General features: G+C 48.3%; 1 protein-coding gene across 2 annotated transcripts in view; it reads right to left on the bottom strand.

Annotated features, from left to right (window-relative positions):
* Positions 1 to 24,670, bottom strand: part of DGKD (diacylglycerol kinase delta) — a 110,405-nt gene extending 85,735 nt beyond the window's left edge. Inside the window, exon 1 of one of the 2 annotated variants that reach the window (XM_043578205.1) lies at positions 24,486 to 24,670. In XM_043578205.1, the coding sequence (XP_043434140.1) occupies positions 24,486 to 24,641 (156 nt within the window). In that variant the 5' untranslated portion in view covers positions 24,642 to 24,670. Of the gene's footprint in view, positions 1 to 592; positions 719 to 24,485 lie in introns of those variants that run through there. The other variant, XM_043578206.1, reaches the window with a different exon arrangement.
* Positions 24,671 to 25,011: the final 341 nt, after the last annotated feature.

Below are 25,011 nucleotides of genomic sequence, written 5' to 3'. Positions count from 1 at the left end.
AAAATGCTCAAGGAACCACTTGATCATTACACATCTGAACCGCTGGGAGCCACTAAGAGTCAAAACGAATAAACAACGTGCATGAAACAAGAGCCTCACTCTCGGCATGTGCACCCCGTTTTCCCCAGCTGACAGAAACGGCCATTCTCCACAGAGTCCCACCATGGAGTCAGGCAGAACGCACAAAACTCGGCTCAAGTACACAAATATGGTTCAGAGGAGTTTGGGTTGAATTACCCAATCCCACATTGCTTTGCACTCTAAGTAACTTCTTTAAGAGAGTATCTGTCAGAAGCACTTGGGTGCCTGTGGCCACTGAAGACGACGTAAGACAAAACCAGACACAGAAACTTCACGTAACCCAAACACATCACAAGGCGAGAGTGGAACACCGGCGCTGCCCGGTCCCAACATCAGCCAACTCCAGACAGAGAAGTGGGGAGCTTGGGACGCAGTCACCCCCCACCCCAAGAAGCATGACAAAGAAAGCCTCCCGTCCCACACACAACACCAACACCGGGTCAGGCACCAGAACCCCAACCTGAGCAGCCCAGGGGGGGCCTGGGATTGCGGGCCGTTGCTCTCTCCTTACCCTGCCACAGGGCATCCTCTCCATGGGCCTCCCGGGCAGGGGAGCCGCACGTGCCAGCTCCCGACCACGTGCCAGGTACCGTGGGGTCTGTGCGGGCAGGGCTGGCCTAGCAGGACGAACAGCAACCTTCTCCGACTCCCAGGAGAAAAATCACTGAGGAACCTCCTTCCTCAGGTAATTAAAGAGTGCCGGCAGGAGAGAGAGGAGCACAGCATCACCCAGTGATCAAAGAACAGACTACTGACGACAGTCACAGAATGCAAACTGCCATCCTTAGCTACAGGACGGCGCTGGCTTTTCTGAAGTGCGGGAGCATGTGCTGAACCAGAGGCTGATCCCAGGCGGAGAGAAAGCCCCACCTCTGAACCCAGGAGCTGCAGGTAGAAACCAGTCCTCGGTACGGAAGGACTACCAGGTTGTCTCCTCACATTGTTTTCAGACCCAAGTACACATGCGACACTCATGTCAACGTGCTCTTCAGACACCTGATGCAGACCCACGGGCGCCAGCACTGCGCTCCGGGCCAGCCTCTCCTCCTTGGCCTCAGAGGCCTCGCTCACAGACGAAGCACCTCTCCTCGCCCCCACGCCTCTTGCTTACCTCTGCAGGGGGGGTCACCACTTCCATCTCTTCCCTAAATGCAAAGTTAAAAAAAAAAAAAAAAAAAGACAACGACGACAACAAAACCAACAAGCTCCGACCCAGAAAAGTTATAATAAGTTATCTTTAAAAGATAAACGCTGCAGTATTTTTTCTTGCATCTCCCGCCACACATCTCACACATAAAAGAAAAGAAAAATTAAAACACAATCCAGTCTACCACACACACACACATCTTTCAGAAAGCGGATGAGAGCTGCGCTCTTGGGCTACCCGAGGAGGGCCGCTGTTCTATTTATAGAACAAGAGCACTCAGAAAAAGACTCTGGTGGGTTTCAGCGGAAAAGGCTGGGGAAAAGATAAAGACCAGTATTTCTTTGAAGCTTTCTCAGAAACTGCGTCTCTTCTCCTGATTCGCTGCTCGAGAATACTACAGATATGCTGCAGAATATTTTTAAACACTCAGTCAAAAGCAATGAACTAAAAGTGGTCAAGAAAATAACACCCCTGAATAATCTGCTATGTTTTGCATTTGGCAGCTTGTAACTGGCACCCACAGGAAACACTGCTCAGCTGGCAGGGCTCCTCCTCATGCCCAACAGAGCGGAGAACCAGCAGTCAAAACCCCAGACTCCAGCACAGCTCGCTCAGGGCGTGCTGGGCGGCCAGGCTCCCAGAACCGTTTGGTCAAGTTCCGTGCACAAACAAAAGGGCCCACTCTGTCCTTCCAGCCATCCAGGGCACCTTCATTACCATCAGGAACAAGAAGGGACAGATTTGAAACACACTCAGGCACTGAGAATCAGGTAGAGTGCGAAAGCGAGCCCCATGCCCACCTCCAAACAGGGAGCAAGGAAATCCCCAGGCTGGACTCCAGGGATGAAACCAGCAGTCTTCGGCCTGGGCGCCACGGCCACCCGCAGTGAGCAGACAGACCGCTCCTGGCCCATGGGCGAGACTACTCGGGCACCTGCTGTTGGGGAAGTTCAAGTCTCCAGTCATCCTGCCCGGGAACAAAGGGCTGAGGAACGCAGCTCTGGAAATGCCCTTAAAGAGGCTTCAAACCAGTGGGCAGGGAAAGGCGAGAGCAGGCCCCACAAGCCCTACTCAAACCTGCTCTCAGATCACTGATTGTCAGGCCTGTCGGTCTCCGGCCCTCATGTACACTTTGGAAAGATGGTTCTGGCCGCAGTGTGGAGGAAAGGGGGAGGGAAATCTGGAGGCATGCAGAACACTCCAGAAACTCTCACAAGAGGGCAACCGGCAACACTGAGCATCTGGGAGGGAGACAGGAAGAAGACGGCCACAGACAGGGGCAAGGAGGACTCAGGTCTCATGGGGGGGGGGGGGATGGGGGCCTCGTCTGGGGCATGCCACAAGGGCCTCGATGCTGCCAGGGCCAGCTGAGCGGAGAGATGGCTGCGGCTAAGAGGTCAGGGCGTGAGAGGAGGTTTAACAGGGAGGTGCTTCAATGAGGCCCGTATGGAGGAGCAGAAGGAGAGCAGGCGCGGGGAACAGGGAATCCCAGGACACCGGCTCGGGTGCAGAAAGGAGGCAGGAACCCAAACGGAGGATAGAAGAAAGTGGGCACAAGGCCAGGGGCGAGGAGAAAAAACCCAAGAGGACACACTGATGATGCCAACTGGGAGGAGCCGGAGGAGGACCTGCCAGGGCGAAGCCAGAGTACGGCACCCCAAATGTGACCAGGATGGGAGGAAGCAAAAATGGGAGGTGGGTTTTTTTTTTTAACCTGCACGTTTCTTAACTTTTTATAAACGTGAAATCATAGTGCACATACCGTACTTTAACTTACTATTTTTTCTGTCGAGATATATTGTCAACACCCGTCCATATTAGTGAATCTATCTCTGTCAGCTGCAGAGTATCTCCCTGTACTGATGTGCTTTATCACTCAGCTCACGCCCTGCTGCTAGAACAGGTGGAATGCTTCCTTCCCCCCTCTCAATACTACCAACAAGGCTATTGCTACAACAAAACACCTGCACGTGTCCTGGGCTATTCCTTAAAGCAAATGAGAAGCAGCAGCACTTGGGGCTCAGGACAGCCCAGAAATAGATGCTCACAGATTGGAAAGTGTGACATGTGACAACAGCAGCTTCTCCAGCTGGGGGGCGAGGAGGGACCAGTCAGTGGCCGGCCTAAGACAGCAGGTCACCCAAAGGGAAGGACGCTCGCAGTCCTCTACCGCACACGCCACAGACACAAGTCAGCCCCGGGGGGGTGGGGGGGGGTGCTACAGATGCGACGCAAAAGGCAGAACTTGAAGTTTCAGCAGACAATACAGGAGAACTGCCTTATGACCTTGGGACTGAGTGGCAGTGGAAGAGGGGATGGATTTCTTAAATAGGATTGAAAAAACACTAAACACAAACTGTAAGACTGCTAAAGCCAACTACATTCCAACTGAGAACTTCTGTTCATCAAAGACACCTTACAAAGAAAGGGAAGGGTGAAGTCACACGCTGGGAGAAGATACGCGCGACACTGCCAACAGCCAGAATATTCTAAGAACCCCTGCAAAATGGTAACGAAGAAAAAGAAGCTGCCAAACGGTAAACTGACAGAAGGCATGAACCAGGGTTAAGTCCAATGGCGACTGAGAGATGCTGAAGGGCAGCGGGCTGGACAGAAAGGAGCCCTGAGGGTGACATCCCAATACCCTGCTGAAAGCCTGGGTTCACACGTGCAGTTTTGCCACGTGCGTTTATGCTGCACTGACATTTACATACATGTTCTTTAGTATGTAGAAAGAAAGGGGAAAACAAAGTCAATAAAAGGACAGAGGTAAAACCTCAGGCAGAGCTCTGCTGGTGCCATCAGCGTCTCGCGCACTGTAAGCGTAAGAACTTCCACACGTTCCTTGCTGGCCAGCCTGCCTGAGAAGACAGGGCTAGGGGCTGCAGGCAGGCCAGGAAATAAGGAGGGTGGGGAACGAGGCGGGGGAGGATAAAGAAAAGAAGAGTGACTGGGGCGCCTGGGTGGCTCAGTCGGTTAAGCGGCCGACTTCGGCTCAGGTCATGATCTCGCGGTCCGTGAGTTCGAGCCCCGCGTCGGGCTCTGTGCTGACAGCTCAGAGCCTGTTTCAGATTCTGTGTCTCCCTCTCTCTGACCCTCCCCCGTTCATGCTCTCTCTCTGTCTCAAAAATAAATAAACATTTAAAAAAATTTAAAAAAGAAAAGAAGAGTGAAAAATCTAGCCAAATGTTTCACATCAGCCATCGATTTGTCCTTAAGCCTTTTGGGTCCTTCAGCAAAAACCTACATAAACCTGATTACACTAAGTCCACGCCATCCAAATTCACAAAGTTAAAAAAAAAAAAAAAAGTGGAGCTATTACCATATAAAGTTAATAAACAAAAGAACTATTAAAATGTTTCTGTGAGGGGCGCCTGGGTGGCTTAGCCGGTTAAGCGTCTGACTTGACTTCGGCTCAGGTCATGATCTCAAGGTTCGTGTGTTTGAGCCCTGTGTCAGGCTTTGTGCTAACAGTAAGGAGCCTACTTGGGATTCTCACTCTCCTCTCTCTGCCTCTCTCTAAATAAATAAATAAACTTAAATTTTTTTAAATAAATAAAATGTTTGTGAAAAAGAAAGGTTAGTAAAAGTTATTATCGTAAATTTGCATATCACTTGAAATTCTCTGGAGCATTTGTATCTATTAGCTTTCTTAACAGAACAAATACATGCTAATATCCCAACTGACAAGACCACTGGCCACTGACAGACTGAGGAACTTCTCCACAATTAAATAGCTAATAACAGACCACAAAGAAAAAATCAGGCCTCCTTACTCTTACATTGAACCTTCTATGGTTTATAGTATCTGAATACCATAAACAGTATGGTTTGTTCACAAACCTAAAGACCTAGAGGTTATTTTAAATGCTTACTGAGTGAGTACCCACCATACCTACTACGTTCATGCAAGACATTTTTACCTTTTAACCTTCACATCAACTTCAGAGGTATGTAATAATACTCCCATTTTACAGATTAGGGGACTGAGGGTCTGAAGAATTAAGTAGGTCATTCAAGGCCACATAACTATAGACAGAAGACCTGTAATTCAAATCTAGGGCCTAGATAGTAGGCAAAAAATATTTGTTGGCAGAATGAAACATAAAAGTCTACTGATAGCTCTGATTTAAAACAAAGTAAGCAAAGGTAAATTCCTTCATCAATTCAAGACACCACCCACAAATCCATCCCAGTTCATCCGGATTTAGAACTACCTGCAACTTACCTGCAACTCCCCTCCTTACTCACTACCACCCGGTCTTATCACATCCTATCAGAAACTGAGGAAGTGTGCACACCTCAGGCCACAACTGATTATACACATTAAGTGTCTCCACGGCACCAGCAACCCCCAGGAGAGAGAGGGTACCTGCTGGGTACACATGGGTACCTGCTGTGCTGGAGAATTCCTCCCAACTCTGCACAGCCAGAACCCATATCTGAAGCCAACAATCTGACACAAAGGTGCCCCACATGAGTTTTCTAAAGACCCCAAAACCGCTAACTCGTGAAAAAAGGACAGCCTTGTTTTCTACCAATCAAGAGAACCCAACTTCCTCTTTGCCACTAACTACCCTGGTTTTCCTCCTTCGATGCACTGCCTGCAAGATGAAAAGCAACCATGTCCTCACGCCCCCGTCACTTGAGAGTTAGGGAGATGTCCCATTCCTGTCCCACTAATATGAGGAAGGGCCAAAGCAGAAAAGCCAAAAAGTGGCCGGCCCCAAAGCATAATGCCCAAATCCCCCCAAAGAGCCGCTCCTCAATCTGCCCTTCCCTTGGTGTCCACACCCACACCCCCTAAATCTGAGGGCTCTTCTATCACTGCGGGATGGCCCCCCCAACTCCCTGCCCTCTCAGCTAATGCAGTCTCAGTTCTGAGCGGGCTAGTTGTACCGAGTGTGACCAGCATCACAACGCTGAGCACGCTTCCCCAGCCCCAGCCACAGGATTCAGTCTTGGTCAGACAGACCTACTTGAACATCCTGCGGGGGCTGCGAATTGCTTCACTGATGTGTGAGAACGCGTGTGGCTTCAGCTCCCCGCTTCCCCCTCCCTCTTGTCTTGAATGCGGACACGGCGTGTAGACCTGTGGCAGCGATGCTGAGACCCCGAGGTGGGAGCCAGCCGGTGAGGCAGAAAAGCACAAACGACGTAGGTCGTAAGGCATCATCGATCTGCCAGATGCACTCCCGTCTAGTCAAGGTGGGCTGGCTGAGTCAGCTCCTGCTCCGTCACCATCAGTGGCTGTTCTACTACCAAACACCGGTGTCCCTAGGTTTCCGAGGCCCCGCACCCTAAACGTGGTTCACGTCCAACCAGCCTCTTCATCGGCCCCCCACTTTCTAACTTGCTCCCACCCCTCGCTACTTCCTCTTAACAGCACCATCAACGCTGACGGAAGCACGAGGCATATGCCGCGCGTTCCGCCTCCACTCCCCGCCCCTCACTGGTCACCCCGTACCGACTCCACTTGTTAAGTCACTCGGGACTCCGCTCTATCTTCAGGCCCTCTGCCATAGCTTAGTTTGGACCCCCACCTCGGGCTTCAATTACTGTCCGTCTCTGTGTCTCTCAGGGATGACCCAGGCCACCAGGGTCAGAACCCCCGGAACACTCACGAAACCCACTGTTCCTAAACCCCCGGAATGTGAAGACGAGAGCCCCGGCGGTGCCTGAGCACACCGCAGCGGGGGGAGTCCCTGCCTTCCGCTCTCTACCACCGTGCACCCTCCGGCCTGCTGCCAGCCCTCTGCTGCCTCTCAGGTCCACCACCAGCAGCATCACCTAGCAAGTTCTGAGACGCTGCCGGCCGCTCCCCAGCAGGGGACCAGGTAGCCACAGAGTGCAAAAGCTCCCCTGAGGATTCGGATAAGCACCCTGCCCTAACCAAAGCGTCCCTGGCCCACTCGCAAACATCCCCTTGTTTTCCTGCGTCTTGAGGGAAGCCAACTGTGGCCCTTCAAGGCTCTTTTCAATCCCTCCCACCCACCCCAGAGCCTACTGCCTCAGCCCCAGAACCATCCGACCCAAACACACCGGCTCCTTTGTAGCCGCCTACTTTTGGATAGATCCTTCCTCTGCTTGGAATCTTCCTGCGGATAGAAAACTCCTGCGCCTGAGACCCAGGTCAAATGCCACCACCCCAGGAGCCTTTCCAACCCCCAGGCAGAGCCGGCTGTCGTGTGTCTTGCGAGTCTATGACCCTCCATCATGTGGCTGACTCCCTGACCGTCCCAAGTCCCAAGGGCGTCCCAAGCGCTGAGGCTGTATTAGCGAGCTGCATCATCCCCGTGCCCAAGCACAGCACATTCTGAGGAAACTTTCTGTAAAATATCATAAAGGGCTAAATCCCCAATCTACAACAGTTTCTAAAATTTGTGAATAAACTAACAATCTGATAGAAAAATGGGCAAAAAAACATGAACAGCCGTTTCATTCATTCATAAATAAATAGATAGATAAATAAATAAATAAATAAATAAATGAATGAATGAATGAATGAATAAATAAATAAATAAATAAATAAATAAATAAATAAATAAAGAGGGGTGCCCGGGTGCCTCAGTCGACTTTGGCTCAGGTCATGATCTCGCGGTCTGTGAGTTCGAGCCCCATGTAGGTCTCTGTGCTGACAGCTCAGAGCCCGGAGCCTGCTTCGGATTCTGTGTCTCCCTCTCTCTCTGCCCCTCCCCCGTTCACACTCTCTCTCTCTCAAAAATAAACATTAAAAAAATTTTTTAATAAAATAAGTAAAAATGGCCCTTAAAACACATTAAAATTTGCTCAATCTACCTTTAAAAAAAAAGAAAGAAAGAAAGAAAACTAGGGGCACCTGGGTGGCTCAGTCAATTGAGCATCTGGCTCTTGATTTTGGCTCTGGTCGTGATCCCAGGGTCATGGGATTAAGCCCCAAGTCCGGCTCTGTGCTGAGTTTCTCTCTCTCTCTCTCTCTCTCTCTCTCTCTCTCTCTCTCTCTCTCTGCCCCTGTCCCCCCTCACTCTCTCTCTCTAAAATAAAATTAAAAAAAAAAAGAAAACTAAACTAAAATACATTCTCACCGTCAGACTGACAGAAAAAACAAACAGGCACTGTGGGCGAGGCTATGGGGAAACCAGTACTCTCAGCACCGCTGATCCAACTGGGCATGAGGTGAGCCCTGAGCACAGAGACCTGCCAAAACCTAGCAAACCCACACCACCACCCTTTTACCCTGCACGCCCACTCCAGGAAACCTAGCCCACAGATACTATGGCAAAGAGCATAAAATGAAGTTCGTACAGGGCTATTTGCTGCAAAATATCATGGCAAAAGACTGAAAATAACGCAAGTCCTTGAATAAGCTATGGTACACTAAAAAAAAAATACTATACAATTGTAGAAGGAATGAGGGAGAGTTGTATACAGCTATGGATTCTATGAAGTAAAAAAAAAGAAAGGTGTAGAACATATAGGGGGCATGCTACCTTTGTGTAAAAAGGATATCTGTGTGTGTGTGTATGTGTGTGTGTGTGTGTGTGTGCGCGCGCGCACACGCGCGCGCGCAGAGATAAAACTTAAAGGCAAGTATGTGCATACAGTATCTTTAAATTTTCAAACAACAGTGGAAGAATTAACCAAAATAATAAAACAATAAAAATGGTTAGGTGGTTACCTCTGGGCGGGGGAGGGACAGAGCAGACAAGACGGGGAAGGAAGTGAGCCAGCCGTCTGGAAGGTACGATTGTATAAGGACACAGAAGGGGCAGCCGCCGCCGGACGCAGCACCCCGGACAGCTCTCATGGCCCCCGTCTAAGAGCTTCCACAGATGACCCCACTTTGTCTACACAACCCGCCCAAGAGAGACACTGCACCCACTCCCATTTGCCACAAACCAGGCAAGAAGAGAAAGACAGGGTCGGTATCTGTGCAGGGCCTACTCCATACCAGGACAGGAACTTAATTATCAGAACCTCATTCAATCCTCACCGCACTGAACACTTACTACCCCATCTCACTTATGAAGACACTGAGGTCCATCCAGAGAGGACCTATGTCCACAGAGAAGGGACAGACATGGGGTTCAAACCCATGTCTGTCTGATTTCAGCTCTCCACATTTCAATATCAAGTGAAAAGATTAAAAAGCATGCCTGAGGTAAGGTTTTCTTTGTTCGTTTGCCTTTACAAGTAAGACTAAAACTACAGCCATAAACTGCTCCTCCCACTTCTTGGGGTGAGCGCGTGGACAAACGTGCATGTCGAGGCACAACCACCCCCCTGCACACCACGTGGGCAACCCCAACCACCAACAGCAGGAGCGACTTCCAAATACACACACGCTGTGGTTCAGTCGAGGCACCAAAGACTCGCCCGGCTTCTGTGAGCCTCCAGAGGAAAACCCGTCTCCCCACGGACCTGTGGAATGAACGCACTCTGTGTTTCAACAAATATTTATTGAACACTTAAGTGCGAGTACGGCTGGGAATATGATGATGAAAGAGACAAGACCCTTGACCTTTAAGGAAACTGTGCAGTGAGAGAGGGATACTTTTACAAAGTAAAAAGTACGAGAGGAATTTGCTTTAAATACTCAGAAGAAAGTGGGGCTCGGGGGTGGGGACAGACGAAATATGAAAGACACAACACTGACGACTGTTTACACCCAGTGACTGATTAAAACCCCTCTCCTTACTTTTGTGTATGTTTGGAAATTTCCATTAGAGGTACAGACAGGGTGCTTTGGAAACTCAGACGTGAATGAAACACACCAGAGGCTTGAATGCAAGGCCCGGAGCCGCTACCACCGGGGCTAAAGGCAGCCACCCCCCACACCCCAGTTCCTGACCTGCCGATCCCACCTCAGGGGTGCTGCACAGAGCAGGAAATCCCTGAGAGAAAGGCTCACACACGCTGCAAAGCGCCACACAAACATAAAGCAGTGTCATAACCATCACTACTCAAATGCCCCTTCCCTGGGTTCCACAGCCCCTCTGTCTCATTTTCAGACATAAGGTAGAAGTAAAGTCTCGTGTTAAGCAGCCAACCCGGTCGACGTGCTTACGGGAAGTGCTTTTTCTTCACTTGAGAACATTCAGCCCAGCCATGCTAACACCTGCCACTGACATCCCGCGATAACATCCTTCGTGTTTTCAGTGCACGAATAAAACAGAAAAGTGGGGTTATGTAATACACAAATTATTTAATGACCTGCTTTTCCAAATATATTGTGACCAGATCTGTTTTTGTGTTTGTTGCTCTGTATCCTATTTCTGGTTCATCTTTTCAAATGTTTAAGGATACTGAAATAACTAGGAACAAATCTAAGAAACTGACAGCATTTCATACATGAAATAATTTCAATGTCAGGCTAAAATATATCTTCTTTAAAAACATATCTTGGGGTGCCTGGGTGGCTCAGTCGGTTGTGCATCCGACTTCGGCTCAGGTCATAATCTCACAGTTTGTGAGTGTGAACCCTACGTTGGGCTCTGTGCTGACAGCACAGAGCCCGCTTTGGATCCTCTGTCTCCCTCTCTCCCTGCCCCTCCCCTGCACACACATGTGCACGCACACGTGCACTCACTCGTGCTCTCTCAAATATTCTTAAAAATATAATAAACAAATAAATAAAAGATATCTTATTTAGGGGCATCTGCGTGGCTTAGTCAGTTGAACATCTGACTCTTGATTTTGGCTTGGGTAGTGATCCCAGGGTCGTGGGATTGAGCCCCATGTCAGGCTCTGCATTGAGCATGGAGACTGCTTGGGACCCTCTCTTTCTCTCCCCCTGCCCTTCTACCTTACTCTCACTCTCTCTAAAATAAAAAATTTTTAGAAAAGCTTGGGTGGTTCAGTCTTAAGCATCCAACTTCGGCTCGGATCTCACAGTTCATGAGTCCAAACCCCACATCGGGCTCTGCGCTGACAGTGCAGAGCCTGCTTGGGATTCTCTTTCCCTGCTCCTCTCTGACTCACTCTTTCTTTCTCTCTCAAAATAAATAAGTAAACTTTACAAAAATTAAAAAATTAAAAATTAAATTTTTTTAATCTTATTTATATCAAGACCTTTAGTTCTCTGTTTAGGTAAGTTTAGCATTATTTTCAACACAGGAGTTAAAAGTTTAAACAAAGGGGAGGTGCCTGGGTGGCTCAGTCGGTTAAGCATCTGACTCCTGATTTTGGCTCAGGTCATGATCCCTGAGTTGTGGGATTGAGCCCCATCAAGTTCTACACTGAGCATGGAGCCTGCTTAAAATTCTCTCTCATTCTCTCTCTCTCTCTCTCTCTCTGTCTCTCTCTCTCTCTCTCTCTCTCTCTCTACCTCTCCCCCACTCATGTGCTCTCTCTAAAATAAAAAAAAAATGTAAGTTTAAACAAAGGGGGACATCACTAAGATACTGCATATAATGTACACATTTATTAGGATACTCTGGAGTTTAAATCCTATGTTTTTGCAAGTCATGCCCTTCTGTATTATCTGGCTCCTTAAACTTCATCTGTTTTGATCCTGAGAGTTGGAACTGTTTCAGCTGTGTTTCAGGACATTCCAGAGAAGAGACTAAGGACAGACTCTTCTCCATCTTCTGCTACCAGCACACAGCATCCTACACCATCCGTGTCAGGAATTCTCAATTGAAGGACAGCCCTGTTTCTGTTTCCTTTAGTATAAAATAATGCTCATTTTAGGAAATTCAGAAAAGTAGAAATAGAAATAATCCAAATCGCACCACCCCTGGTATCAGGGCACAATCCATGGCATTAGTTTGGAAACTTTCTTCATCTTACTTCCCATGCACGGTGTTTTGCACAAAGCTGAATGGCCTTCTGTACACAATGCCTCTCTGTTTCCCCAGCATCACAAAGTACTGTCCATATTACTGCCTTCCTCAATCACCTGAATGGCTGCTGTACGCACAAGAGCAGCAACTCGCTCTGCCACTTCCCAGTTCTGTGGCCTGGGTACTTGGCCACCTCATGGCAACCTTCTCACACTCCCAAAGATAAGTAAGACCACCTATGCATGGTGTGGGGTGCCAGCACACAACAGCTGTCAGCCGTGGTCATTAACTCAGTGAGTTGTTAAACTGGAGTGTCTTCTGGGCTTACAATTTTTATGTTTAATGCTGCAATAAACACAACATCCTCTGTGCTTTTTCATATTTAAGATTATCTCCTTGGGACAGGATCCTACCATGGAAATTACTGAGTCAAGAGTAGGGACTTTCTTGGAGTTTTTCAAACATGTCACCAATTGCTTCCCCAAATGGTTGCACCACATGTGCTGCTGGAGGGTGAAGAAGCTACCAGGTTTCTATAAACAGCAAAATTCCAGCTCATACACAACACTGGCTGGATATAAAAATACACTTAGACAATTATGACTAGTCGACAGTAAAAAAATACACTTAGATAATTAGACTCATAACTCAGTATTGACAAACCTGGGTTTTTTACTTGCCCTCTTAAACTAAATGAAAACACAGAGAAAAGAGATAACAATTTCTGACTTCCTTTTCGCTCAGCTTCTGAGTACTAGTCCCTCTTTATCAAAGAGTTTAAATACAAAGGCTACCAAGTGGAATTAGACTTAACGAGATGAGTATTTCAAATTTTCCCAAACCATATAAAGAATGAGTCTGCACTCCCAAACTTGAAATATAGAAGAGTTCTAGGATAATAAAAAGTCAGAAATACAGATATTTCCTTTCAAACCCTTCAAATACGTAAATGTCTCATAACCATCCATAAGACTGATTCTATCACGCATCCCTCTATGAACTCCACTGAGACCAACCCAAAATGTCCAAGAATACCAACCAATTCTGAGAAGTTCATAGCCGATTTTAAGTATTACAGCGTACGTAGCTTGAGAGGCCAAATCCAGATGGAAAAAAGTGGTCCTCTTCAACAAACAGTGCTGGAATATCTGCATGGGAAAGGGTGAAACTGGACCTTTTCCTTCCACCACATACAAAAATTAACTCAAAATGGATCAAAGACTAAATAAAAAGATAAAACACTCTTAGAAGAAAACACTAAAGTACATCTTCGTGACCCTGGATTTCTCAAATATGACACCAAAAGCACAAACAAGAGACGGAAAGCATAAGGCGGACTTCATCAAAATTTGTAATCCTTTTGTGCTTCAAAGGACACTATCAAGACAGTGAAAAGAGAACCCACAGAAGGGGAGAAAATATTTGCAAATCACTGATTTGATAAGGGTCCAATATTTAGAATATATAAAGATTTACAACTCAACAGAAAGATAGCCCAACTTAAAAACGGGCAAAGGACTGAAATAGACATTTCTCCAAAGATATACAAATGGCCAAGAAGCACATGAAAAAACACTCAACAACAAAAAGAAAGACAGACAGACAGACATGCCCAACATCGTTAGTCACTAAGGAAATGCAAATCAATACCAGGAGATACCACTTTGCACGCATCAGGATGGCCCCATTATTTAAAAAAAAAAAAAAAAAAAAAGTGCTGGCAAATGTGGAGAAACTGGAATCCTTCTCTATTGCTGTTGTGTTGTTGGAAATGTAAGATGAACAGTTTAGATGTTCTTCAATAAGGTAAACACAGAATTACCCAGCAATTCTACTCCCTGGATAAACACTCAAAAGAACTGAAAACAGGTATTCAAACAATAACTTGTCCATAGCAGCTGTATTCATAACAGCCAAACAGAAGTGATTCAAACATACATCAACATATGAATGGATAAACAAAATGTGGCATACCCATACAATGACATACTATTAGGCCATAAAAAGGAACGAAGTCCTGATACATGCTACAACATGGATGAACCTTGAAAACACTATGCTAATGGAAAGATGCCAGACACAAAAGGCCACATGTTATATGATTCCATTTATACAAAATATCCAGAACAGGCAAACCCGTGGAGACAGAAAGTGGACGAGTGGCTGGGGAAGAGGAGGGAATGGGGAGTGACTGCTCAATGGGGAAGGGGTTTCCTTGGAGGGGAAAAAGTTCTGGAACTAAATAGTGGTGCTGGCTGCACAACACTGCTAATGTACCTAATGCCACTGAATTGTATACATTTAAAATGGTCAAACGGTAAATAAAAAGAATCAGAGTATCCCTCTTCCATCTCGGCGCAAGGGACAAAGCACTGCTCATCTTGGAGCATGGGGTGTACCTCACCACGGTGGGGCCAGAGAAGCCGGCTCAGGAAAACCACCACTGCCCAGACACCATCACCTTCAGATGAGGAAGAGCAGAGCCAGCCAGAAGTGGGTGACAGGTGACCCAAGGCACCTCACTGCTCAGACCGAGGCTGCAGGGATGGCCCGGCCAGAGCAGCAGGCACAGCGCTGGACCTGTGGCCAATATCAGGCGGGACTCACATTCCCTCTGGCACCCAAGCACACAGCTAATGGCAGTTCAAACCCGTAGACTGGCAAACACATTCTAGGACTGATAAATCAAAACAAAAAAGCGGAGGTAAGAGGCTGAAGCTACACTATAATGCACATGAATAAATCTAAATGAATTTATTACAGAAACCGGAAGACCATTTTAGAAACTATGCGCTTCTTGTTGTAAGATTACAGGAAGACACTGACTCTATTAAAAAATTAAAGTTTTTTCAAGGACAGGGTGCACCAGAATGAGAACATGATGAAATTAAAGTACAACAAGCTGCGATACAGGCCATGATTAGAAAAGGAAGCAAAAACAATCACTCCAGCAGAATTAAAACCCACATGTGAAGGGCTAAAGGGAAAAATGTACACTGCAGAAAATGTCACTGGTCATGAACAAGACAAAATTGAGACACAGAATGCTGCAGCCTACAGTGGAGAGAAGAAAAGACAGGGGAAAGCTCTCCAACAGATTGATAAAGGGACAGATCAGCCTACAATAAGAACCATCCGAAAGAACACAAAATAAGCAGAGATGCAAAAATCTGAAGTACAAACCCAAAAAAGAAAAGCAAAGACCTGCCAGGCTGATGTGCCGAAATTCCAGGCGCAGGAGGGAGGAGGGCAGCCTCCCTCAGCCCAGACTGGACGCGGTGCCCCACAACCCCACCTCGGGGCTCCGGCCCAAAGATGAAACAACAGATTGCAACACAGCAAGCAAGTGTTCAAAGGCCAAAGAGCCAGCTTGAAGGGGCTCTCCTGGGGAAATGCAGACAATTTGAGCATCAAAAGGAATGACTGTGACTGACTGTAAAACACGGAACAAAAATAGTGAATCCATAGGGAGAGAGAGAGAGAGAAAAGAAAACATCCGCCTTCTGTTGGGAATGACTCTTCTACCGAATCCTTACTTTGAAAATTGGTAATTAAACAGAATCTAGCAATTAGAATCTAGCAACCTTTTTTTTTTTTTCAGGAGAAACTGTAGTCCTTCCCCAGTTGAAGTGGGTAAATTTTACAGAATACCAACAGATACACATGGAAGAAATGACAGAAAGGGGCAGGCGGGGCGGCGGGGTGGGGAACTCTCCATTTTGCAAACTCTTAATGTAGCTGATTCAGGCAAGTATTATGTATAAATGCTCAAGAAAGCGGCCGAGCAGATTGTTAAAGAAAAGGGTATTTGCACGGTGCCCAGGAAGCACCGCACAGGTTACCTCCTAACTGCCAAGAGGGAAATCTACATTTTCAGCAGGAAGATCTAGCATCTCCACATAAAGCAAATGATGACACAGCAGAGGGGACAGCCTAACAGGACACTGAGAATCCCAGATTTAGGAGATCTGCCCAAAACATCAACCTGAACGTATTCGAGTCTTCAAACCTCTCACTTCCAGTTTACAGCAAATAAAAGGATCAAAGAAACCACAAGGAAACAATCAGACAAATCCAGACACAGATTTAACAAGACCGCTTCCCTGGTCTCTTCACAGAGTCAGTGTCATAATGGGGAGGAGAGGGAGAAGGTGGCTATGGGGAGCTGTTCTAAGCTGAGAGTCTGAAGAGGTACAACAACCAAACACAATGCATGTGGGGCGCCTGGGTGGTTCAGTTGGTTAAGCATCCAACTCTTGATTTCAGCTCAAGTCATGATCTCACAGTTCATGAGTCTGAGCCCCAAGTCAGGCTCTGTCTCTCTTCTATCTTCATAGAATATATGGTACAACCATTACAAGGGATAAGAATAAAGAGATTTTATTTTTTTAATGTTTATTTGTTTTTGAGAGACAAAGAGAGCAAGTGGAGGAGGGACAGAGAGAGAGAATCCCAAGCAAGCTTTGAGTTGTCAGCACAGAGTCCGACTTGCGGCTCAAAACTCATGAACCACAACATCATGACCTGAGCTAAGTCAAGAGTCTGACGCTTAACCGACTGAGCCACCCAGGTGCCCCAAGAATAAAGAGACTTTAATAACACAAGAAATGCCTGTAACATGAAAGCGGAAACTTACATATACGTTCATTCCAACTCAATTAAACACACCCAGAAACACAGTCTGGAAGGAAAATACAAAAGTAACAATAATGATAGTGCAGATGGACCTCTGGGTGCTGAATTCAGGAATTTACCTTCTTCCCCTCCCCTCCCTTCCATCTTCTTCCTCACCAGCTTCTCACTTCCTTCTCAGATTGGTTCTCCTGCTCCCCCCCACCTCTGAAAGCCAGTGGCCAGAGCTAAGTGGGCCCTCCCACTGTGCCACTGTTCCCTCTCTCAGCCTCCAGGAACCACCCCCACTGTCAAGGGGCTGGGTAGGACCCAGGAGGAAGAGGTGTGGTATGGAATCTACAAGGCTTGGGTGGCACACTGGCAAGCCACTTAACTGCTCTGAGCCTACATCCCTCTGCTGTAAAGTTGGGATAGTTGAGAATAAAGAATCCAGGGTACCACTGCAGCAGGGCACAGTGAGGGCAAAATCCCAAAGCTGGTCCCCACCAGTCCTCAAGCAGACCTCCTTATGTCAGAGAAGAACTCCAGTTATCCCACAAGCCTCCTCTTCCCCAACACCCACACCAAACCATCACCAAGTTCTCACAATGTCAAATCCAACTAAGTCTCCCTATTACCACCACCACAACCTCGGCCCAGGCTACCAGCACTCACTCGGCCAACGACAACACAGCCAGAGCAACCTTTTCAACATAGATCAGATTATGTCTTGCTCCTTCCTGAAATCTTTTATTTATTTTTTTAAATGTTTATTTATTTATTTTTGAGAGAGAGCAAGCAGGGGAGGGGCAGAGAAAGAGAATCCCAAGCAGGCTCTGCACTGTCAGCACAAAGCCCAACACGGGGCTCGAACCCATGAACTGTGAGATCATGACCTGAGCCAAAATCAAGAGTCAGACACTTAACCAACTGAGCCACCCAGGGGCCCCTAAATCTTTTTTTTTAATGTTCATTTATTTACTTTTGAGGGGGGAGGAGAGGCAGAGAGAGAAAGAGAGAATCTCAAGCAGGCTTTGCACCATCAGCACAGAACCCAGTATAGGGCTCGAACTCACAAACTGTGAGACCATGACCTGAGTCAAAACCAAGAGTCAGATGCCAACTTTTAGCCGACTGAGCCACCCAGGCACCCGTTTTTTTGTTTTTGTTTTTGTTTTGAGAGAGAGAGCACAAGTGGGCGAGGCACAGAGAGAGAATCTCAGGAGGGGCAGAGGGAGGAGGGGAGAGACAGAAGCAGGGCTCACCGGAAGAAGGGCTCATGGGGCGCAAGCTCACACCGGGTGGGGCTGGACCTTACTAACCATGAAATAACGACCTGAGCCAAAGTCAGATGTTTAACGACTGAGCCAGCCAGGTGCCCCTGTCTTTTTTTTAAAGTAGGCTTCACGCCCAGCATGGAGCCCAAAAGGGGGCCTGAACTCAGGACCCTGAGCTCAAGACCTGAGCTGAGATCAAGAGTCAGACGCTGGGGCACCTGGGTGGCTCAGTCGGTTAAGCCTCCAACTGTGGCTCAGGTCATGATCTCACAGTCCATGAGTTCGAGCCCCATGTCAGCCTCTGTGCTGACAGCTCAGAGCCTGCAGCCCATTTCAGATTCTGTGTCTCCCTTTCTCTCTGCTCCTCCCCCACTCACCTTCTGTCTCTCTCAAAAATAAACATTAAAAAAAAGAAAAGAAAGAAATAGAACACTACCAGCACTCCAGAAGCTCCCTCTCTCATGGGCCATCCAATCACTACCCATATCTTCCCACTGTGCAAACTTCTCTGGTAATCATTTCTTTGCATGCAAACTTAAAGACACAGGCAGGCAAGACTAAACACCTTAGTATCCTATCCATTCTGAATTTGATCTAAATGGAATCACACATAACATTCTTTAATGTCTGGCTTTTTTGGCCAGACTACATTAATGCTGTAATTAATCCTTAACTCAGCAGGTAGCAGTTCATTTTCATTGATGCATAGTATTCTCTTGAAAGAACATACCATGATTTATTCATCCATTCTACTGTTGACTGACATTTGGCTTCTTTCCACTTTTGAGCTACTACCAAAACTACACTAGTAATATTCTTGTACGTGGTGCCTCTTGAAGTACATTAGCTTGTATAAGCTATTAGATACACACACCTACAAGTGGAATTGCTGAAATACAGGATACACATTTCTTTAAGAGACTTTAAGAGACACTGACAAAATGTCTTCTAACATGGTGTCACCAACTTAATATTCCCACCAACGGCAGGTCAGTTTCCCCTTGCTCCACATTCCTACGAACACCTGGAAAGAGACACCACATGGAAGAGATGTGCAGGGTAAGTATGGGAGTGGGGAGGAGCAGAGCTCCCATGCCCTCTCTGGGCATGCCAGCCCCCGCCCCTGCCCCACACCCACACCCACGCACACACACTAGTATGTTCACCAGCCCAGCAACTCCTCGAATCCCCTTGTTAAAGAGTTGTTATAACTCAATCTCCGAACCCCCTCTGCTCCTAGAAGTTGGGAGTAAGGCTGAAAGTTCACATCTTGAATCACTTGTTTGGTCTTTCTAGTGACCAGCTCCCATCCTGAAGCTATCTTGGATGACTTCAGCCCCACCCTGAGGCACCTCGTTAGCGTAAGTTCAGGTAAAGCCAAAAGGGGCTCATTATGAATAACAAAAGACACTCCTATCACTCCTGTTCCAAGTGAACGTGAATTTTAAGGGGACGCTCTTCCCACTACAGACCCCATTACTGAACTCAGGGGACAAAGCAGGCAGCCCCAAATGCCAGCTCACTTCCACAGACCTTCATCCTCCCTGGTTCGCAGCCCTGTGCTACTGCACTGTCTCATCAGCTGCCTCCTGTTAGCAGAAGCTGCAGACAGCTGCTCAGTTACCTGGCCCACCATCACCAGAAGCAGAAGTCACTTTTTTCCCACTCATCTCTCCCTACCACCACCCTCCCGTATCAGGTCAAATCGCCCTATTGTCTCCTCCCAAAGCACTCTGGCTGTCACCTGCTTAACGCTCATCAGTGTCATAATGCCACACTAACTGTGCGATTATCTTACCCACGTCTGTCCTGTCTTCAGACTATTAGCTCCAGGAATGTTTTTTGTTGTTGTTCGGTAAGGCACCCCAAGTGCCTAGCACACTTAACAATATTTGCTGAGTTAAAAATGAATCTGTGAAACAAGAAAAATAATGACTAGCTATGATATTCCCACTAGGATTCCATAAATTAATTTTTTAAGAAAGATCTGCATAGCTAATTGTCTGCCAGATTCACTCTTACTTGCTCTCCTGGCCGCTGGAGACGAAGAATCACCCAGCTTGAGCTGAGGGAGGAGGGGTTTGGGGAGAATGACCAAAAAGGCAGAAATAATCCTAAAAGAAACCATTTACTGAATGCTGACGATACACCAGGCACTATGCTAGCTAGCTAAGTGGACACAGACTGTCCCATTTACTTCTATGACTTATCATCATCACCTCTGTTTTAGGGTTCTGAGAACTACTATTATCGTTTCTATTTTGCAATTTTGCAGATATGGAAACTGAGGCTCAAGAACACACATCTCACATTTACTGGTATCTTCCCTGTTTCAGATCCGGAAACCAAATCTTAGGAGAGGAGGTTTGGAAACCTGTGATCACGTGTCTCATAAGTGGGAGAGCCAGGTGTGAATCAACTTCACTTGACACCAAAGTTTAGGCTCTTAAAGTTTAGGCTCACACATGAGCTTGAAAAACCTTTCATACCACCATATACCCGCTAGGATGGCTACAGTCAAAAGACGTAATAACTGAGGACCTGGAGAAAACGGAACCCTCACACACTGCTGGTGGGAATGTAAAATGGCACGGCCACTTTGGAAAACAGTCTGGCAATTTCTCAAAGGTTAAGCACAGAGTTACCTTGTGACCCAGCAAATGTAGTGGTAAGTAGATACCCAAGAGAAATGAAACATTCGTCCACAAAGAAACATGTACATAAATGTTCACAGCAGCCTCATTCAGATTAGCCAAAAAGTGGAAATAACCCAAATGCACACGCTCTAACATAGACGAGTTTTGGACACTTACGCTAAGCGAAAGAAGCCAGACGCAAAAGGCACATACTGCATGCTTCTATGGATGTGAAATGTCCAGAATCGGCAAATCCTTACGACAGAAAGGAGATTAGCAGCTAAGGTTGACAGAGTTGAGAAGGAATAAGGAACAGATGCTAAAGGTTATGGTGTTTCTTTTGGGGGTGATAGAAACGTTCTAAAATTGACTGTGGTAATGGTTACACAACACGCATATACTAAAAACCACTGAGCTGTATACAGTTTAAGTGAGTAAACTGTATGGTATGTGAATCATATCTTTATAAAGCTATGTTTTTAAGTCTTTTACGTTTTGCCTAATTTCTACTAGTTTTCATTTCACAATGGGAAAAACGCTTTGTTTAAATTTGAAATCAGGGATGTAAGCACTTTCATGCACAAAGCCGAAATGTTAACGTTTTTAAAACCTAGAAATAGATTAAACTCAGTCTTAACTGATATACTTCACAGAATCACACTGTTCTTTACTCAAATTTCAAAAGAACCTATAATGAGCTGGTGAATTAATTTACCAGTGTTATTTCTTCCATTTTCTTTTTCCCACTCTTAACTATGTGGTCCTATGGAGTCGTTATTGTGCACTAGTTAGGAAATACAAACGAAGTGATGTGTTTGCTAGGGACAGTTGGAACTTTTAAAAATATTAGACATGCATGAAATGCTAAATAAATGACCATCTCAAATCTCCCCTCATCAAGTTTTCAGTATGCTAAAGACTCGGGGAAAAGTTTTAAAAGAACTTCATTAACTGAAGACTGACTTGGAGTTTTGGTAAGGCTTCTCTTTTTTTTTAATTTTTTTTCAACGTTTATTTATTTTTGAGAGACAGAGAGAGACAAAGCATGAGGAGGGAAGGGGCAGAGAGAGAGGGAGACACAGAATCTGAAGCAGGCTCCAGGCTCTGAGCTGTCAGCACAGAGCCCGACGCGGGGCTTGAACCCACAAACCGTGAGATCATGACCCGGGCTGAAGCAGCTACAGCATCGCCTGAGAGTTGACTAGAAATGACTCTCAGGCCCCACCCTAGACCTAATCGACCAGAATCTGCATTTTAACAAGATCCCCAGGGATGTGCCTGCACATTAAAATCTGAGAAGCACTGGACTGCTATTTCAAAAACTTGAAATACATACAGCTCTGGTCCTGGGCCAGCTTGTCCTCAGTTCCATTCCTTGACCTTCTGCTCTGCACCGAATTGCAGGGGGGCTGATCCCGAACGCGCTGGGGTTCCCAAGCAAGAGGCGGGTGGGGTTAGACAGCAGCTGCAGCAGCGCCCTCCAAAGGCTCCAGGGCCAGATGACCTAGGGCAGTTCAGCCTCTGGCAGGTGGGAGTTGCTCCTGGGGAGTCTGAAATGCCATGCCCTCCCCTGTCCTCCAGCTTAGGGGTGACAATGGTTTCCTGTTTGTTGCCTCATCTCAGGGTTGCTTCACTGCCCACTGTTTGCATCCCCAGTCCTTCACCGCCTGGGAGACCACCCCCCTACATTGAATTCCCTCTGCTTTAAATGAAGTGGTTTCAGCTTTCCCGTCTAGACCTAGAACGATACCCCATACCATTTTGGATCTCTCTCTTATGCACCACATAATCCCAGTGCAATTTTCTGAATGGCTTATCTGCTTAAAAAACGGGGCGGGGAGGGGGGGCGGATAGCTAGTGCACACAGAAAACCTCACACTTCCCACATTCAGGCAATCTCTAACAACCCGAAAGAAAAATTAGCCTGAAGCTATTTGTACAGCAGATGTGACTGTATTCAGCAACTCAAGTCGTCAGGGTGTATTTTTAACACTCTACCCATCACTCCTCCTCAACCACAACAGCTGGTAGGTACAGCAACTATTGTGTTGGGGAATGGGGGGGGGGGGGGGGGCGGGGAATGCCTCCTAAAGAACAGAATTCTGGACAAACACTGGAATCTCTGAGAGATCTAATCTTAATCACACTTGTAAATCATATGATCTACCCCACACTGGGCACATACCATGCTCCAGGACCAAACAACAGGGGAGAGCAACTCTTATCAGTACCATTTAGGGCTACTTGGAGATCTTCCTAAAAGCACATCTGACTGGTCACTCCCATGCTCTGAATAACCCTCAGTGGCTCCCTCTTGCCCAAGGCCAAAAACCCAACTCCAGGGTTGGCCCTTTAAAATCCAGCCCAATCTACCTTTCCAGCCTTTTCTTAACCCCCCTCAAGTTGACCCACTCACCTTCTGACCATTCCCAGCTGTGCCTACACCTTCAGCTACAATGTGTGTCAGTATCTGTCAACTATGTGGAAAGCGCTTCCTTCCCCAATTAGCTTGGCAAACTTTTTCTCTCAAGATCATGGTAGCTGCATTCTCTGTCCCCTGAGCTTCCACAGGACTTACTATGTCATACTGCCACGTGCACAGTTTCCATCTTCTACACGGTAGGATCCAGACTCCTACTGTCCATCTTGGGATCCTGACCATGGTTCCGATCCAGATCCACATTTATTACCTGTGACACCCTGGGCCAATGCCATCGGATGGGGATGATAGGTAACACCCAACTCAATGGGTTCTCCCTAGTACTACGTGAGTTAACCCACATAGAGTGCTGTAAAGTTAACCCAAGAAAAATGCCTGGCACCTTGCCTGGTAAGCACTGAAGAATTGCTACCTTACAATTAATTGCCATTACTGCTATATCTGGAACAAAGGAGGGGTTCAATCACCTATTTGCCGAATACCTGGAACACTATACAATAAACCTGTTTGTAACATGCTAAGCCCAAAGACTACCCCACCACAAGTATCAAAGGCTGACAAAAGGTAAAGCAAGAAATGGCTCCCACGGTGAAAGTACCAGCTGAACCTAACTGGCCCCGGAGGAAAAGCGCACTGCAGCAGGGTGAGAGTCTGTGCCAGCTGGATCCGCCGGGGCTGCCCACAGACCCGGCATGCCCTCAGCCACCTGTCCAGCCACCTGCCTCAGGCAGCCGTGTTCTAACAGACAGGGCTCACCTGTAGCAAAAACCATAAGCAGTTTTCAACGGGAACCGCAATGGGAAAACAAAGGGCGCAACTTTCCTCCCGCAGAAAGGAAATGCGTCTTTCTGCAAGCGAGTATTTGGCGTCTGGAGTTCTCCACCGAGTTAGGTGCCCAGCGGGTGCGCCGCCAGGGAAAGCCCCCCTCTCCCGGCTTTCCCGAGGGAGGGTGAGCTGGTCACAGAACGCGCATCCCTTCCCCTAGGGCACGAAGACACAAGCGAGTCAAGTCACACCCGGGTCCTGTTGAATTTCCCGGGGGACCACAGGTGAGTCCACAGAGCACCCGGCGGGAAATGACCTGGCCAGTCCTCAGAAACGCGGGGCTCGGGGAGCGTACGCTTGCGGGGCGCAGCCAGCAGCCCCCATCTCTGGGGCGCTCGCCCCCCGCCTCTAGGCCTCAGTTTCCTCCGGGTCCTCGCGGCGCGGGGCTTCCTCGCGGCCCACTGCGGCTGGCGCCCCTGGCCCCGGCGCCCCGCCCCACTCGCCCGGCCCCGCGCGGCGCCCACCTGCGCCCCCGGCCCGGGGTCCCCGCCGCCGCCTCGCCGGGAGGGCGCGCTCAGCCCCGGCGCGGGGCGGGGCGCCCGGCCCGTTACCCCGTGGGGCGCGCTCCGCCCGGACAGCGGCGCCCGGCGGGACCCCGGGCCGGGCTGGGCCGGGCCTGGGCGGCTCTCGGGCCCGGCCGCGGGCCTCACGGGGCTGCCGCGGCGTGAGGGGCGCGCGCCCGGGCCGCCGCCGCCGCGGGCTCACCTTCTGACGGATCTGGCCCGACGTGGACACCTTGCGGATGAGTTTCTGCGGGGAGCCGGGCTCCGCCTCGGGTTCGCTGTCGGACGACTCTTCGGGCGGCGGCGGCGGAGGAGGTTGCGGCGGACCCGGCGGAGGGGCGCCCGCCGCCGCCGCCATGCTGCCGGGCCAGCGCGCGCACAGCGGGCGGGGGCGGGGCCGGGGGCGGGGTCTGGAGGGCGGGGCCTGTTCGGGCGGGGGCGGGGCCGAGACTGGGTGGTTCCCCCCGCCCCCCGCCGCGCCCCCTGCCGGTCACGCGCGCAGCCGCAGATGGAGTCGCGCGCTGGCCCCTCCGCCTCCACCCACGGTGTCCCCTGGCCCCTGGTCTCAGCATCTGTTTATTTTCTGTCTAGGGCACGATTTGCGTCATTTTGTTCCTGTGGTCACTTTTTTCTAAATCTTCAGTCTTTTCGTTCAAGAATGTAAGTGATCTCCAGGAGGCCCGAGACTCTGTCTTGCCCTGCATTTTGTCGCCAGCGTCAGAAAGCAG

The sequence above is a fragment of the Prionailurus bengalensis genome, chromosome C1 (assembly GCF_016509475.1).
Source record: "Prionailurus bengalensis isolate Pbe53 chromosome C1, Fcat_Pben_1.1_paternal_pri, whole genome shotgun sequence".
Taxonomy (NCBI): Eukaryota; Metazoa; Chordata; class Mammalia; order Carnivora; family Felidae; genus Prionailurus; species Prionailurus bengalensis.
Note: the sequence above shows the minus strand (reverse complement) of the source record. Positions and strands in the feature narration are given on the sequence as shown.